The 13,509-nt window shown below is 60.2% G+C and overlaps 1 protein-coding gene across 1 annotated transcript in view; it reads right to left on the bottom strand.

Moving 5' to 3' along the window:
• Window positions 1–424: 424 nt before the first annotated feature.
• Window positions 425–13,509, bottom strand: part of LOC119108599 (NADPH oxidase 5) — a 39,931-nt gene continuing 26,846 nt past the window's right edge. The window contains exons 5-11 of the mRNA XM_037232187.1: window positions 12,838–13,026; window positions 10,363–10,495; window positions 7,145–7,809; window positions 6,497–6,621; window positions 2,461–2,545; window positions 1,495–1,701; window positions 425–1,015 (exon numbers count right to left, since the gene is read on the bottom strand). Of these exons, the coding sequence (XP_037088082.1) occupies window positions 884–1,015; window positions 1,495–1,701; window positions 2,461–2,545; window positions 6,497–6,621; window positions 7,145–7,809; window positions 10,363–10,495; window positions 12,838–13,026 (1,536 nt within the window). The 3' untranslated portion in view covers window positions 425–883. The remainder of the gene's footprint in view (window positions 1,016–1,494; window positions 1,702–2,460; window positions 2,546–6,496; window positions 6,622–7,144; window positions 7,810–10,362; window positions 10,496–12,837; window positions 13,027–13,509) is intronic.

The following is a 13,509-nucleotide window of genomic DNA, read 5'->3' as shown; positions in this document are numbered from 1 at the left end:
TCACTGCATCTTGATAGATTATAGGATTACACGTTGGCAGTAAAGTAAACAGTAAGTCATTATGAGAGGTTTTGAGCTTCGTGATTTGATGGCAGCCAATCTTGATCGTCGTGAACATGTATATATATATATATATATATATATATATATATATATATATATATATATATGTATGTGCGTGTATGTGCGTAGTCGTGAAAGGTGCGTGGTTGCCATTGATACAGAGAACTGCTTGTTCCCAAGAGAGTCACTAATTTCATTTAAGACCTCAGTTTTTGGGGACCTGGCGTGAGTACGTTTAGAACACATTTGGATGAAACATAGCTACTATAGTTCGCATTTGAGTACATCATCATTTCTGAACGTGGACAGCCCCTTTGCATACGCCCATCAGTTACCCATGCTGATTCTTACACATACATCATTTCGCCGAAAACACGTAGTGTTTTATTTTATCACAGGAATACAAACACACACATTGTGCATAGCCTTACAAAATTTGCCACTACCGAGGTGTTCAGCTGCTCGTCTGAATAGGTAATTAATCACACAACTTATACTAGGTATCATTCGTCGGCATGGGCTACTAGGAGCGCTGAGCAACTGACAGCAGTCGAGCATTCAGCGATTCGCACGCTCCAGCCCAGTAAAGGCGCGCGACACATGGTTCACAAGCGTTCATATCACTTTGCACCTGCCTCCACTCACTGTAAATATTGTTGCCACATGCGCTCACTGATGCGCGCCGGATCGTCAGAGCACTACTCACGGGTCTCGCTCTCCACAGGGGTCATTTAAATATGGTCTGCAATCACGCGGTAGAATCATCGCACGTCCTATGGCACTAGGTTTTCACAGCAGGCGCAGGGGCTAATGCGGCGCCTCAGAACATCTCCTTGACGAAGCCGAAGCTATACTTGGCCGCCTTCTCTCGGATGACGCTCCCCAGTGTGGGAGGGCCGCAGTAGAACACCGTGACCTTGCCCTGTCTCCGATCGCGGATCTGGCTGAATACCTGTCGCGGCACGGGGAATGTCACTGGGCTGGGAGTGGCGGCGCCAGGTCATCCCTGCGGGGAGCGCTCGCTAACCGCGACAGGCTTCTGAGGGGGTGGCCACGCGCCCGTGGTATCTTAAGAATGCAATGGTGCGAATTGGTGTACCGGTGGTTAAATAAAGGTCACGACCTGGTGACCTAGTAAACGGTAGTATTCTTTTACAGACGGTTTCAATCATGCCATCCATTTCCGGTCTACTCAGCGGCCCTCGAACGACCGAAGCGTGTCGAACTTCGAATGTCCTTTCCCACGGCAGTGACGGACAGTGTCAGTGACGTCACCTGAGAACTTGCCTCAACATCACCAGCGATACGACATCGAACGTCTCAGAGGTAGCCTCAGGCATCACTCTTCTGACCTCGTTCCGTACAGGTATCCCATGCGTTACCCCACTGACCTTGTTCAGGACGGTAGCCTCAGGCGTCACCCCTACTAACCTTGTCCCAGTCGGGTCGGCCCTGCTTGACCTCGTTACGCAGTGGCACGGCGCCCACGATGGGCATGGAGGAGGTTTTGTACAGCTGCATGGTGAGGAAGTTGTCCAGCTGGCTGCCGCGTCGCTCCTGCGACTCGCGCAGCTGGTGCAGCAGCTCCAGGAACCACTCGAAGCTCCGCATGTCCCGGTTCACCCATACAAAGTCCACCTGCGGTGCCGCGGCACGGTCAGAGGCGGCCGGCGTCCACCAGTGGAACGCCGCGATGTCCTGGACACTGGGACCTGCGGGGAACTGCGGGACGGAAGCGCTCCAGCGCGGCACGGTCAGGGGCGGCCGGCGTCCACCAGTGGAACGCCGCGGTGTCCTGGACACTGGGACCTGCGGGGAACTGCGGGACGGAAGCGCTCCAGCGCGGCACGGTCTGAGGCGGTCGGCGTCCACCAGTGGAACGCCGCGGTGTCCTGGACACTGGGACCTGCGGGGAACTGCGGGACGGAAGCGCTCCAGCGCGGCACGGTCTGAGGCGGTCGGCGTCCACCAGTGGAACGCCGCGATGTCCTGGACACTGGGACCTGCGGGGAACCGCGGATCGGAAGCCCGCTCCTGCGCGGCACGCGCATGGGGTGTGTGAACACTGCAGAAGTTTCCGTTTGAACTTCGCTGTTGCCAGATTCGGTGGTTTGGCTGGGTGTCTAAAAGTTGATGTTTGAGTGTTTGAACTCGGCTATCTGATAGCCACCGTGTGGCACTTGTCAAGTCATGGGTGAAACGATCGTGGACATTTAACGACTTTAGCAGGTGCTGATAACAAACGTTTCATGTTCCCGTGATATTGTTTCAACAGCTCAAAGGCAGGCGCCGCATACCCGCGACTCCCAACAATCCCTACCCATCGTGGCTCCATGCTCTCCCACCCCTCATAACAGCCGTCACTGATCTCAAGAGGCGGCGGCCAAAGGAAGTTACCTTTTTCAGTTTGAGCATGGTGGAGGGCATCTCGAGGCAGGTGGGCACGGTACAGTGCGGACACGGCCGGTGCGCCGCGTTGTACCTGCAACAACGACCGGTCAGCGTCACCCCATCGGCCCTCGGGTGCAGCCTGCAGCGATACTCTGGGGCGCTGACCGACCCTGGCCCCACCAGGGGCGGGACGACAGGTGGCGATTATGGTCAGCGTCACCCCATCGGCCCTCGGGTGCAGCCTGCAGCGGTACTCTGGGCCGCTGACCGACCCTGGGTAGCGGTACTCTGGGACGCTGACTGACCCTGGGTAGCGGTACTCTGGGGCGCTGACTGACCCTGGGTAGCGGTACTCTGGGGCGCTGACCGACCCTGGGTAGCGGTACTCTGGGGCGCTGACCGACCCTGGGTAGCGGTACTCTGGGGCGCTGACTGACCCTGGGTAGCGGTACTCTGGGGCGCTGACTGACCCTGGGTAGCGGTACTCTGGGGCGCTGACTGACCCTGGGTAGCGGTACTCTGGGGCGCTGACCGACCCTGGGTAGCGGTACTCTGGGGCGCTGACCGACCCTGGGTAGCGGTACTCTGGGGCGCTGACTGACCCTGGGTAGCGGTACTCTGGGGCGCTGACTGACCCTGGGTAGCGGTACTCTGGGACGCTGACCGACCCTGGGTAGCGGTACTCTGGGGCGCTGACCGACCCTGGGTAGCGGTACTCTGGGGCGCTGACCGACCCTGGGTAGCGGTACTCTGGGGCGCTGACCGACCCTGGGTAGCGGTACTCTGGGGCGCTGACCGACCCTGGGTAGCGGTACTCTGGGGCGCTGACCGACCCTGGGTAGCGGTACTCTGGGGCGCTGACCGACCCTGGGTAGCGGTACTCTGGGGCGCTGACCACCCTGGGTAGCGGTACTCTGGGGCGCTGACCGACCCTGGTAGCGGTACTCTGGGGCGCTGACCGACCCTGGGTAGCGGTACTCTGGGGCGCTGACCGACCCTGGGTAGCGGTACTCTGGGGCGCTGACTGACCCTGGGTAGCGGTACTCTGGGGCGCTGACCGACCCTGGGTAGCGGTACTCTGGGGCGCTGACTGACCCTGGGTAGCGGTACTCTGGGGCGCTGACCGACCCTGGGTAGCGGTACTCTGGGGCGCTGACTGACCCTGGGTAGCGGTACTCTGGGGCGCTGACTGACCCTGGGTAGCGGTACTCTGGGGCGCTGACCGACCCTGGGTAGCGGTACTCTGGGGCGCTGACCGACCCTGGGTAGCGGTACTCTGGGGCGCTGACCGACCCTGGGTAGCGGTACTCTGGGGCGCTGACTGACCCTGGGTAGCGGTACTCTGGGGCGCTGACCGACCCTGGGTAGCGGTACTCTGGGGCGCTGACTGACCCTGGGTAGCGGTACTCTGGGGCGCTGACCGACCCTGGGTAGCGGTACTCTGGGGCGCTGACCGACCCTGGGTAGCGGTACTCTGGGGCGCTGACTGACCCTGGGTAGCGGTACTCTGGGGCGCTGACTGACCCTGGGTAGCGGTACTCTGGGGCGCTGACCGACCCTGCGGTACTCTGGGGCGCTGACCGACCCTGGGTAGCGGTACTCTGGGGCGCTGACCGACCCTGGGTAGCGGTACTCTGGGGCGCTGACCGACCCTGGGTAGCGGTACTCTGGGGCGCTGACTGACCCTGGTAGCGGTACTCTGGGCCGCTGACCGACCCTGGGTAGCGGTACTCTGGGGCGCTGACTGACCCTGGGTAGCGGTACTCTGGGGCGCTGACTGACCCTGGGTAGCGGTACTCTGGGGCGCTGACTGACCCTGGCCCCACCAGGGGCGGGACGACAGGTGGCGATTGCCTAGCGTACTGACCGGAGCGCCAGACACGGCGAAGTGCCAGGCAAGGACACAGTGGATGACTCATCAGAATTCACCGACTCATAAGAAAGTTCACGTCACTGGCCACGCAGGCCTCACGTCACAGCAGGGGACGAGAAATCCATCAGTCTTTAGTGCAATAGATGGATGATTCACCTGCGCGCAGTGCACGTCAAGAGATGTGGCCCACCAGTCCACGATGCAGATGAGACGAACAAATAGCTTACTGCCCACAGTAAAGGGAGGTCACTTAACTCACCGGGCTACAATGCAGCGAAGCGCGCATGACGCGCGGTCAATACCACGGAAGAATACAGATCATTGGTACACAGCGGTCAATACCACGGAAGAATACAGATCATTGGTACACAGCGGTCAATACCACGGAAGAATACTGATCATTGGTACACAACGCATTGGAAGCCACAACTTAGTGGTGTCTAATGCAATAAATGGTACGTACCTCACTGGTCCACAATACAGCCAACACTGCGCGACTAACCGGTCCGCAGTACAGCGAACAGTGTGCAACTCATCGTTCCCCAATACAGTGAACAGTGCGCAACTCATCGTTCCCCAGTACGATGAACAGTGCGCAACTCATTGGTACACAATGTGGACACGTAGGCAACCAGAGAGGACTTCAGGACTGGGTAAACCCATGAATGGCCACGTGGAATGGGTAACGACCTTCATTGGGCACAGATGTTGGGAAAATTACGGGTAGGTATGGACAAGACGTTTACGTAGCGTCAGGGGATAATGCAAGAATGCTGCACTTTACTAGTGCTTGCGCTTATTTTATTCATAGTTGACTACAGTCACTCTTCTCTTGCAACTAACAACGGGGAAGTGTAACACTACGCTTTTCGAAAACTTTCCTGAAACCATTCCATAATTTACGGCTAAAGCGCTGGGAGAAAATAGATGAGCGTATACAATTGATACCAAATCGTAGCAGGTGACCATGGGTGTGTATGGGGATATCCCATGCGTAGCGGGTGGATAAGGTGCAGAAAATCATACCCGTGAAGAGCTGTACTAACCAGTAAGGCACACACCAAAGCACACGTACTAACCGGTTGGCAGTACAGTAAACAACTCAACGGTCCGCGGTGTGATGCAGGTAACCTGTCTACGCACAATTCAGTGGATACGCACAACTAAACTGTCCGCAATGCACTGGGAGATTTCACTCATTGGCCCACAGCGTACCGAACGATGCTCAGCTCAGCAGCCCACCATACAGCGGATGGCCCATGCCTCGCCTGTGCACAATGTGGCAAGGGACACGTAACTCGCTGGTCTAAATCGCAATGGAGGATGCAATCCACCGGTTCTCGATACTGCGGATGACCAACCCGCCCAAAGTGCAGTGAAGAGTGTGATCCATCGGTCCACAAGACGCTCAAAAACACAACCAACGCCCTGGCAACGATAAGGGACGTGTGCAGGATTGCGCAGTTGGGGGGGGGGGGGGGGGTCGACAAAACCAAAACCTTGTCACATAAAATTTCGCACGACACAGATGCGCATAATTCCTTGCATAACTCATAATAACATTGCGTGTTTTGTCTTCTTGTTTTTTTACGCGTCTGCTTCAATTTATCAGTCAGCAATTATTCACAGGCAAACGATAAACATGGGTAAAAATTTGAGGGGGGGGGAGCGGATACATTCGGTGCCCTCTCGAATGTTCTCCTGGCGACACTGCCGTGAAGGACTCGTAACTCGCCGGCCCACAATGCGGTGGATGACTCATAACTCACTGGTCGGCAATGCAGAGGGGGACTCATAAATCATCCGTCCACAATGCAGTGGGGAGCTCAGCCGGTCCTCAATGCAGTGGAGGACTCACAACCCACCAGTACCACAGTGCAGTGGGGGACTCATAACTCGCCTATCCACAAGGCAGTGAAGGGCTCATAGCTCACCGATCCGCAGTGCAGAAGGGGACTCATAACTCACCGGTCCACAATGCAGTGGAGAGCTCATAACTCACCGGTCCGTAGTGCAGAGGGGATTCATGGCTCACCGACCCGCAATGCAGTGAAGGGCTCATAGCTCACCGGTCTGTAGTTCAGATGGGACTCATGACTCACCGATCCACAATGCAGTGGATGACTCACAGCTCACCGGTCTCTAGTGCACAGGGGACTCATGACTCACCGGTCCACAATGCAGTGGAGGACGGAAGCGAAGGGCGTTACGCCGATGCCACCACCGACTAGGACGGCGTGCTGCGCGTGGAAGATGCTGGTAGATGGAGCACCATAGGGCCCGTCCAGAATTATCTGAAGGGGATTGGGCGCCAGTTATTTCGCGAAGTTCCCTCACATCCAAGCTGGATATGACGCCGTCCTCTGTCTCTGACTTTGCCAAACTCGTGCCAAATCTGGCACCGAGGTCTCCAAGCTACAGTATTTCACATAGGCAATGAGGCCGTTGGCATGGCAGTGTTAAGGGTATATTTGAAGAGTGGACCATGATGCCTTCCTGTTACAGTCAGCGAGTCTAGTTCAAAATAAGTGGGACGATACAGGCAAACAAGTCGGTTGTCGTGCATCACACTTAATTCTAAGTAAGACCATTTTGTCTATCGATTTTGGCAGTGTTCTTCAATTCCAAAAAAGAAAAAGAACACTGACCAGCGCTATATTCGCCAATGTATCGGGGCCTGTGTGGGACCCGGGTGGTTGGTTGTTCGGGTTCGAGGAAGGAAAAACGCTGCCGGTGTGTGGAAACGCCGGTAAAGACTCATGACGCATCACTGTGTGGAATGTTGGGAGTCCGCTGCGCACTCATCCATGCTCTCACCTTCCAGCTAATGTTGTCTACCGAGCCGTGCTGTAGACTCTTCTCCTGCCTGCGCCGGACCGTGCTGGCTTTGTTGGCGCCACGGCGCGCCAATAGCGTCGGGGTTTCCGCCGGCGCTTCCGCCGCGCCCTCCATCCCGTCCGTCCGCCCGCTCGCCGGCGCCGCGTCGCAGCCGGCGCACCCGTCCCGGTTCGAGTTGTCTCGACTCGAGTCGTCTCGACCGGGCTCGCCGGGCTCAGCCCGCTCGGCCGGCGGCCGCAGCCCGGCGGCGCCGGCCTCCTCGGCCTCCTCCTCGGCCTGGAAGCCGGCGTTGTCGCGGCCGCCTCTCGTCACCTCGTCGACCTCGCTGTCGTCGCGCGAGACCATGCCCTTCGTGGAGCTGGTAGAATTGGCGCGGCCGCGGCGCAGCCACTCAAGCCGCCGCAGGTGCGCCGGCAGCACGGCGGTGGCGCCCGAGCGCCGCTGTGGCGCCGTCGCCGCCGACGGTGGCGCCACCTCCTCGACGGTGGCCGGCGGCGGCTCGGCCGGCACCGCCATCGTAGTGGCCGTGGCCTTCATCAGCACAAACTGGTCGTAGAGGAAGGACTTGAGGCAGGCCTCCAGCACCTTGTCGTGCAGGCTGCGCGTCCATTCGCCGACGGCGCGGATGTGGAAGGTGATCTGGTCTGCAATGACGCCGGCCGAGCGCAATGGTGAACGTTATGAGCCGAACCTACCTCCCCTGCGCCCTCTGCCGCAGCAGACGGCTGCAACCCTCCAGTGAAGCAGTCCAGACTTTGAACAGGTGGAGTGGTTGCATGCGTTTGAAGGGGAGGCACGTGTCGGTGACGGCGAGGTTACGAGTACCCTTTGCAAGGTGAGGTACGCAGTCATGTGCATCTGAGCATACACTTTTCGAGTATGCAGTTGCATGAAGTAAGAACGAACTCTTCGTATACTGCTGTGTATGACGTTATGCAACTAGGAGTACGCCAATGTAGTCAGGTCAGTCGTCGGTTTGATATGGTGAACAGGTGCCAACAAGGCATTCCTTTCGGAAAACCATCACTCGTGATTCCTAATTTCTATGCATGGTACAGTTGGTGTTTTGTTTTTTCCTTCCCCTATTTTCCCCAACCTTCTTCCTTGTCATCCTTGACACATTCAAGTACGAGTGAAACATTGACATAGCATGATACAGCACGCGCATATGTCGGGAAGCGTAACACCCTCCCTACTCCAAGAGCACGATTGCCTCGACGGTTGCCGTGGGACCGGCGACCGGTGCGGCGGCGGCCCGGGGCGACCGCAGGTCCCAGACAGTGGCTCAGGCACGGGAGGGGGAGGGGTACGCGTACCACCCCTGGGTTCAGAGGGGCCCTTCGCGCCCTTTTTACAATTAAGGGTCCTACAATTAAAGTGACTTACAATTAAGGGTCCGATTTGAGAGCCCGAAGGGCCGGCCGGAGATCGCATTCAGGGACCCTAGCCCGCAGGGCCTGACACCCAATGCTAGCCAGAGGGCTCTGCGCGCTGACTGGAGTCCCCTAAGTCCCTAAGGGCCTATATGTTAGTCAGACACCACCAGTCGCGCACAGTCAGACACCACCAGTCGCGCACAGTCAGACACCACTAGTCGCGCACAGTCGGCCCCGTGTCAGTGTGCACCAAAGAGCTCATCTCCCAGCAGGGACAAAGCCGAAATCAGCGATTTGCACTGGTTTGGGGCCCCAGCGTCTGGCAGGGACCCACGGCGCTTAACAGGGTTCCTGTGTTTACAAAGGGTCCCGAGCCGACCAAGGGCAGGGTTCGATGAGGCCCGAAGAAGGGCCCGGGTGGCCTAATGGAACCGAAGATCAAGGGCCTGGTTGAAGGACATGAGGGCCCAAAGGGCTGACTGTTGGTCACGAAGAATCAGGGCACATAGTTTCGTGACCTGAAATATCAGCCAGATGTCCCTCTGCACCGTGTGAGTACCCTCTGACTCAATGCGGGTGTTTCGGTCGCCCAGAGACCACGAATATCGAACAGTTGATTCGCTGTCAGTCTGAACCCTGGGAGCCCAGTTCCGAAGCAGGAGCAAGGCCGGGACCACGATTTGCATTGGTCTGGGCCCCGAAACAATGGCTGGAGCCCCTGTATCGGTCAGAAGACCACGGTGCCTCCCCGGAGTCACGTGTCGGCTGGTGGCCCCGAGTCTGTTACGGGCTTTTGAGGAAGTCCGAGGAGGCTGAATAGCCCCTCGGAACCAGAAGTCAAGGGCCCAATTGGAAGGCTGAAGGGCCCGAAGAACTGGCGTAAGTCTCGCTAAGGACGCCCCGCCCCTAAGACCGTGACCTCAAATGACAGTCAGAGGGCCTCGCGATTCGATTGGGGACCCATGGAACAGTACGGACCCCTATTTGGGCCAAAAACCACCGACACCGAACAGTCGGCAACGTATCGGTCTGAGCCCTGCGGGCCCATTTCCCGAGGACAAGGAAGTCCGGGCCCGCGATCTGCATTAGTTGGGGTCACTGAAGCCATGAGGGTGTCGGTCAGTGGCACACAGTGCCTACCATGGGACCTGTGTCGGCAAGTGACCCGAATCGCCAGAGCTGTGTTTGCAATGGTCGGAAGAGGGGCCCTCGGAGCCCCTCGGAGCTAAACATTAATGGGCCCGCTTTGACTCGGGCCCAGCCCTCACCCGTAGTGTCGTGACCTGAACTATCAGGCAAAGTGCTTTTAGAGCTCTCTTATTAGGGTTCCCTGCCCATATTATATAGGACTTCAACACGGAGCCAAACAGGGCTCTGGCTGCGCCCCTGGTCCCAGGCCACCGGTGCCGGACCCCAGACCGCCAGGGCTCTGGCTGCGCCCCTGGTCCCAGACCACCGGTGCCGGGCCCCAGACTGTCAGGGCTCTGGCTGCGCCCCTGGTCCCAGGCCACCGGTGCCGGACCCAGGCCGCCAGGGCTCTGGCTGCGCCCTTGGTCCCAGACCACCGGTGCCGGACCCCAGACTGTCAGGGCTCTGGCTGCACCCCCGGTCCCAGGCCACCGGTGCCGGACCCAGGCCGCCAGGGCTCTGGCTGCGCCCCTGGTCCCAGGCCACCGGTGCCGGGCCCCAGACTGCCAGCGCTCTGGCTGCACCCCCGGTCCCAGACCACCGATGCCAGGCCTCAGACCGCCAGGGCTCTGGCTGTGCCCCTGGTCGCAGACCACTGGTGCCAGGCCCAGGCCGCCTGACCGCTCGACGTACCGTTATTCTCCGGCGAGCTGCTGATGGTGAACGGGTGCCACTCGTACTTGGCCACCGCCGGGATGTTCACGTAGCAGAAGTCGCCCGGGTGGAACAGGAAGCCGGGCGGTCGTGACACGGTCAGACGCACCACCTGTGGCAGGCGCACACAAGGTCGGGGGAGCACACACCGGGTCGGAGGGGGGGGGGGGCACACACCGGGCCGGAGGAGCACGCGCAAAGGCGGGGAAGCACACACCAGGTCGGGGGACCATACACCCGGCTGGGGGAGCACAAACAAGATCGGGGGTGCAAACACTAGGTCGGGGGAGCACAAGCAGGGTCGGGGGTGAAGACACAAGGGCGGGGAGCACACACCAGGTTGGGGGGCACGCACGGCCGGTGTCATGCCATGCTCCGTGAAAGACGGAACACCAGGCGCAACGCACATCGAGCGCAAGGGTGTCATTTTGAGCGCGGTTGAACGTAATATAGCAAGGAAGACATTTCAACGGGCTTGTAAGTAAAGCTGAGGTGCCGTGCTAAAAACCCTCACATTTTCAACCGGTTCTGGTACCCTAAATAGTAATGATTCTGAAGCTTTGTGTCTCGGTTTATCGTCTTCAATGAATGCACCCTAATCTGGATTCAAGTGTGCATTACACCAAGTAACCTGCCGAGTTCTGCCGCTGCCGAACTGCGCGTGTGGTGACACCAGGTCAAGAACGAGCGTGCCGTCACAGAGTCATCAAGCGTGACTATACAATGACCGACGGCGTGGTCATAGCACATGATTGCGTCAAACGAGGCCACTTGTCATAGGCCTCTGTTTTGCGTCAGTCATCCTCCCCAATCTAGTTCGGCCGAGTCAGAGTGGCTGGTCAGGGCAGCCTCGAGCCGCCGTGTGCGCTGAGGGCCGGCCCGACCCCGACCCAGCGGCGCAATAACCGGCCAGTCAGGCCACGCGCCCGCAGTCGTCACTGCACGCCCCGGTCCGATCCGCGGCCTCGAAGCACGCCCAGGTCGTGACAGGGCGCTGCGCCCTCCGGCCGCCCGGCCCGGCGCCCCGTACAGACGGGCGCCGCCCGTAAGACGCCCGTGTCGTGACAGGGCGCCGCGCCCTCCAGCCGCCCAGGAGACGCTCAGGTCGTGACAGAGCACCGCGCCCTCCGGCCGCCCGGAGGACGCCCGGGTCGTGACAGGGCGCTGCGCCATCCGGCCGCCTGGCCCGGCGCCCCGTACAGGACGGGCGCTGCCCGGAGGACGCCCAGGTCGTGACAGGGCGCCACGCCCTCCGGTCACCCGGAGCACGCCCAGGTCGTGACAGGGCGCCGCGTCCTCCGGCGCCCCGCTCAGGAGCAGCGCTATCGTGCGCCTTCAAGCCGCGTGAAAGCCCGCCGAGTGCAGGGCGCATGACTACCCCGCTTAGGAAAGTGAGACCGCCGGCGGAGACCAGGAAGCGTTTCGCCGCGGCGCTCCCAGTCGCCGGGCAGCGCACTGTGGTCTGTTATGTTGACTCTCGCCTTCTCGGAGCGCCCAGCAGCACGCACGCTCGACGCGACGCGCCGGCACTGAGCCGGCCCGCGGGTTGGCACGATTTCCCCTGGAGAGCGAGCTGTGTCTCGTTGGAGGACCGGAGCCTGCTCGCCTCCACCCCGAGTGTCAGCTGACGAAACCGATCTAAGCGCGGCCCAATAAGCGCCGCTCCAATCAGCGGCCGACCAATCAGCGCCCGCCAAAATCGCGTTGCGCGCCGCTTGACCCAGCGCGCCGTGGCGTAACGGGCGGTGATTACGAGCCTGGCCAGCGGCGCGACGGATCCATTATCCCGGCGGCAGCGGGTGCGCGCGGCCACGACAGCACGACCCAGATGGCGGAGGGGCGGGGCGGGGGTCACGCCGGGGAGGCGCCCGGTCACGCCGAGCCCGGCTCGCGCCATGACCGTCGGTGTCACCCGCCGGCGCGGCGCCCAGGGCCGGTCCACGTCCGCGGGGACGTGGACCGGCGTGCGCGAGGGGGGCGGCGGCGCAGCGCCAGCTCAGCGGCCTCCGCGCCCGTCGGCCTGGCTTATCCTTCGACAGCAGCTGGCGGGTTGGGGTGTTCCGAGCTCCTGTCCCAGATGCTGCCCAGGGACAGTGACTGCCGGCCTCCCCACGGACGTCTTCCGGTCCCAAAGCATGACATTTGTATTCATTGCCGTGTGCATATCGTGCCGCTGCGGGGCTGCTCAAATCGGTTGCAATGCTCATGAGTGCCTTACCGATCTGCACTTTCCTCGTGTTGCCCTTCGGTAAGCTGGCCATGGAATGTCAGGAGCGATGCCACTGGCACCACGTTGCTGCCATTTTCAGTTAACATATCTATTCTGGTGCATATATGCACGTGTGGCTCCCGTGAAACGTCGGTCGTTTGACCTGGCGCCCCCCCCCCCCCCCCAGTCTCAGTATGTGCCGTGGCCCGGCTGTGGCCCGGTTGTGACCGGCGGCGGCGGCTCACCTCGCTGGGCAGCAGTGTGGCGGAGGTGACGGTGGACCGACCGCGGTCACTGCACACCCGGCTGATCCGGCAGGCCACCTCGAGCGCGAACAGCGCGCCCGGCAGCAGGAACCACTTCCAGAAGTTGGGCGAGTGCAGGATGAGCAGTACCCAGGTGGGGATGCTGAGCAGGTGCGTCCAGTAGAAGATCTGTCGGCACGGACGCCAGTTAGCCGACGAGGCCACGCTCCGTTGCGGAGGGCTGTGTCTCAGCAGGCACCTGTAGATCATGCAAGAGCACGGCCGTGGCCGGTGTTATTTCCCATCGGAACCGGGGGCTTGCGGACACCTGGACCAGACTCCGCTCCACAGAGCAAATGAACATAATGAAACATATTTTTGTCTATAGAGTACGCGTAAGCAGGCGTCCTTGACAGTTCATCGCGCTGGCAGTGACCGCGTATGTCCGATGACCTTGACAGTAAGCAGCGCTCCGGGTCTTCTACCTTGAATATCTGTGTTGGACACGCCTCTGCGTGTATTTCGCAGCGCAGCGGGCGGGCACGCCACGCCTAACCAAGTTTCCCGCCCCCTCCCCCCCCCCTTCACACAAACACATAGCACGTGGGGAGGCATTGTCGAAACCGCGATGTGGCGACACGCCGCCGCCGCCGGCGCTGGCTCCGCGTGCGC

The sequence above is a fragment of the Pollicipes pollicipes genome, unplaced genomic scaffold (genome assembly GCF_011947565.3).
Source record: "Pollicipes pollicipes isolate AB1234 unplaced genomic scaffold, Ppol_2.1 Scaffold_6686;HRSCAF=7923_pilon_pilon_pilon, whole genome shotgun sequence".
NCBI classification, from domain to species: Eukaryota; Metazoa; Arthropoda; class Thecostraca; order Pollicipedomorpha; family Pollicipedidae; genus Pollicipes; species Pollicipes pollicipes.
This window is presented reverse-complemented; position numbering and strand designations above follow the sequence as displayed.